Raw genomic sequence first — 4,271 nt, forward strand, 5'->3', positions numbered from 1 at the left:
AACCAGAGGAGTCGCCCCCTGGTGGTCACTAGAGAGAATGCAGCTTTTAGACACGTCCGCATCGGCTTCACTCAACAGAACCGGAGGTTGCCGCCTGCCACAGACATATAATAATAAAATATCTAATAATAATAATAATAATATTCGCTGTTGTTAAATCCCCCCCCATTTCCTTTTCTGTCCTTTTTTCCTTCCACACTTCTTCCTCTCCTCCTCTTCTGTCTCCTTTTCCTCTTTCTTTTGGCGTTTCTGTCCTTTTTCTCCTTTCTTTCTATCGTCCTTTCATTCATCCTTCTTCCTTTCCTCTTTTCTTTTGGCACTTGTTTTTTATTTCTTTCTTTCCTTCTATCCTTCAACAGTGGTCCACATCCTTTTTTCCCATCTTTCCTTTTCCTGAAATTCTGCCCTCATTCCTTTCCTTCACCTTAACTGTGCTTCCTTCTTCCCTTCAGGCCTTCTCTCTTTCTCTTATTCATTTTTGTTCATTCATCATTCTTCCTTTCCTTTTCCTTTTATTCCTTCTTTTCATGGCTTGCCGTTCTTTCTATCCCTTCTTCCCTCCTCTGCCCTTCTTCTCCTATCTCACCTAATCTCGTTCTGCTTCGGTTCACAAACATTGTGATTTGGCTGAAGTGTGACTGTGGCAGCCATATTTGTCTTCCACTCATCTTTCCGTCCATTAGCGACGGAGCAGAGAGGCGTTGCTGAACCTCATTTCCTTTGGAATGACCCTAATTACACGCTCAGGAAATCTAAGATAATTAGCACTCAGGATTTGAGATTTGGTCCTTAACTCCTCAAAGATGAGGTCATCCAAGTGCGTCAGTTTGCTCTGAGGAGGAAACGGGGAAAAGTTACGACGACTGTCGATCGACCTGAGATGTTTTCGTCTGAAGTTTACAACATTAGCTTGTTGTGTTGATCGACTTAATGAGGGTAAACTCAAAGAGTCCATAATTTATAAAACCTACAAGAACCTTTTTTCAGTGAAGTGTTTTAAAATCTTTGGAGTGTCTGCTTTCCTTCAATTTCCCAGAATACCTCACTGTAACGTCATTGCCATCGGAGTAGTGAAGACATATTGTGTCTTTCGAGATATGAAATACATTTTTCACTTCAATGAGACTGACTTCCTTAAATAAAATCAAGCCTCCCTGTCGATGATGTAATGACCTCATCTGACCGATCAGCTCACGACGTCTCCTCAAAACCGAGAGCAGCGTGAGAACTTGACTCTGCTGCTAAAAACAAACGGTGACGTCTGTGTTGACGTCACAGAGAACAGCACTGAATCACCATCAATCTGTATTGAGCAGACACAGAAGGAGAGATTAAACCAGATCTTCATCGATCTCTTCCAACCGCTGAGTTTGCTCCCATGAGGCCGAGGGGCCACAGATGACTTCACGGTGGGACCGCACGAGTCATTTTGATTGGCTCGTTCCAAGGACGGGGAAAGCTGCTCCACCGGCTGCTGAAGCTCCACCAGGTTAAACTCTCCAATGTGGATTGTCTAGCCGTGGCGTTTTTTTGTGCTGCAATGCCCAAATTCACAAATGTTCGATAATCGACTCTAATGAATGAGATTAGTGGGACTAATTACTTTGTTTGTACTGTTCAGACATCAGTCAGGGAGAGTAAACCTGTGTTCACTGATGTTTTTACATTAACTCTCATATATATCATGTATATCTTTACACTTCACCAGTGAAAATAAACAGCTCCGGAAGTCCTTCTGCTGGTGTGAATCAAAAATAAGAGTATGTTAACAGACAAGGAGATAATGACCAACTATTCTGATAATTAATGAATCATTTTTCATGTAAAAAATAGCCTCTTAAATATGAAGATTTCCTGCTTTTTTCTTATTTTATATCATATTAAACTGCATGAATATCTTTGGGGTTTGGAGTGTTGTTATCTCGACATGTTAGTTTATTTACAGCAGCATATAACAGCATTTTGTTTCTTAATATCTACCCTTACATGTTGAAGCTTTGGGACTTTGTGGTTTGAAGATGAGGACTGATGAGGTTATATTTGGCCTCATACAACGGTTCGTACTCTAATAACTCAGGTAACATGCTGCTCCTTACATGAATACAGTCTTTTCAAAATAAACTTCCGTCTTCACAGGAAACAACACATTTAGGATTAAGCAACAAAACTACTTAGTGAGGTTTAGAAAAAGTAGCTGGTTTTGGTCAAAATAATTACGTTAGTGCCGTTACTGAAGTAGAGAAGTTGTGTGACGACAAAAAATAAAATCCACGTTGACTTTTCGTTTCACACGAGGAACAAACAGCAGTGTGCTCGAGGAAAGAGCCATGTTCGTTGGATCTTCAAGAAAAATGTAAGAACATTGCATTGATCTTAAATTGCCAAATACAAAATGTTGAATCCAAACTGAATTGCTTCATGTGGCCGTCTCTAAAAGACAAAATACAAAGATGCATTCATACACAATACAAACAACACCATGAAATAATTGACCCCTTCTCCATGAACTAAGTTGTCAGCATGCAGGACTTCAAGGTAGCTGTCAGCTGTCCCGCTGCTGATGTGTGGAACACCCCCAACCGCACACACACACACACACACACACACAACATGCAGGGTTAAGGATATTCCTCGTCAAACACAAGGTTCTGCATGATCAGCACCGTGAGTCCCCCCCATCACTCCCAGCATGCTCTCCTGTCGGCATCGCTGCAAACGCAGACAAATCTGACCTCCTGTTGAGAGTGGGGGGTGGCGTCGGGGTCACTCATGAGCATCACATCAGAGCTTACAAGGCTGCACTCTGTCCGTAAATTAATACATAACAGTAAATAATCCAACTGTCAAGTCATCACTAATGAAGCTAAAGGCCGGTTTTGAGGGGCTCGCGGTGTCCACAGTGTGCAGGACGTCTTCTTCGTGGACGAGGAGGACGGTAGCTTATAGTAAAGAACAGGAAGTGAGACGATGATGTGATGATATCATCTGCTGCTACTTTAGGATGATCTTGTGTTCTCGTGGAATGCCATGACTCAAAGATCAAACCGAGTTCCCGCCTGTTTCATTGAGGATGGTTGAGGACGTGACTTTGTGTCTGTGTGTGTGTGTGTGTGTTCTTGTACTTGCTACATAGCGAGGACCAAAAGTTTTCAACTACAGAGTGAGGACTCTTTTGGATATTGAGGACATTTTGGCTGGTCCATGATAGAGTTACTTTTAGGTTTAGAGTTGGGGTTGGTTTTCAGCATTTAGTTGCAAAATGGAAATGAGTGTCTTCACAAGGATAGAAGTACAGGAATGTGTGTGTGTGTGTGTGTGTGTGTGTGTGTGTGTGTGTGTGTGTGTGTGTGTGTGTGTGGACTTTGGGTGTCCAAGTATCCCAGAATGCATCAACGAACGGAAAAACTTGAGCTCAGATCACAGCTGTTGTTTTCATCCTACAGCTGTTATCTCATTAAATTAAGTTTTTGATCTTAAGGTAAAGTTAGGCTTCGTGGTTCTCTGGACTCAAAGGTGATGTCGGTGGTTCTGGAGAAACAGTTTTTGATATTCAATCATCCAAGGACTTTCCTGTCCTGAGCATGAGCACAAACGCCTGCTGCTGATTGGCTGGAATCGTGTTGTGTGGCTGGGCTGTGAATGACAAAAGTGTATTGGATTAGAATAGCTGACTCCATTCTTAAGAGTCCTTATATGGTTTTCTGAGAAATGTTGTATAATTTAACCATTAAAACACAACTTCCTCCAAAATCTGTAGTTTGTTGCTGTGACTGATTTAGCTGTTTCTGTAGTTTGATGTGTGGTAGAGAGTTCTTCCACCTCTGCACTCCTAAAACCCTCCGTCACACTCCGGTGAATCAAACTGAAGCTATCACCCATGACTGTCACCGCGGTGTGACGCTGCTTCCAAACTTCTTCTCATAAAGATCGCCGTCTCTCATCTCGTCCTTGTGACTGCAGTCATTAACGCCGCGCATGCCGCCGCTGTCCTCTTCCCACAGCTGTTTCCTCTCTTCCCACAGCCAAAGCGCTGTTTGCATATCGCCGAGCAAATTAACTGTCAGAATTGCATCGTCTGCACTCCCTTTATTGAATCTCGCCGGCAAATTGGTTGTTAGGAATCCTCGGGGGTGGTATCAGCTCCGGGGAGCCCGGCAGGGCCGAGCCTCCGCTGGGTAGATGGATATAAAGTGGATTAATGGGGAGAGAGAGAGAGAGAGAGAGAGAGAGAGAGAGAGAGAGAGAGAGAGAGAGAGAGAGAGAGAGAGAGA

At 43.1% G+C, this 4,271-nt stretch overlaps 1 protein-coding gene across 1 annotated transcript in view; it reads left to right on the forward strand.

The window, feature by feature from the left end:
* The first annotated feature begins 512 nt into the window (after positions 1-512).
* kcnq3 (potassium voltage-gated channel, KQT-like subfamily, member 3) overlaps positions 513-4,271 on the forward strand; it is a 26,108-nt gene continuing 22,349 nt past the window's right edge. Inside the window, exon 1 of the mRNA XM_031877177.1 lies at positions 513-2,353. Coding sequence (XP_031733037.1) covers positions 2,328-2,353 — 26 coding nt within the window. The 5' untranslated portion in view covers positions 513-2,327. The remainder of the gene's footprint in view (positions 2,354-4,271) is intronic.

This window comes from Anarrhichthys ocellatus, unplaced genomic scaffold, assembly GCF_004355925.1.
Source record: "Anarrhichthys ocellatus isolate YVR2014 unplaced genomic scaffold, GSC_Weel_1.0 scaffold128, whole genome shotgun sequence".
In the NCBI taxonomy this organism is placed as follows: domain Eukaryota; kingdom Metazoa; phylum Chordata; class Actinopteri; order Perciformes; family Anarhichadidae; genus Anarrhichthys; species Anarrhichthys ocellatus.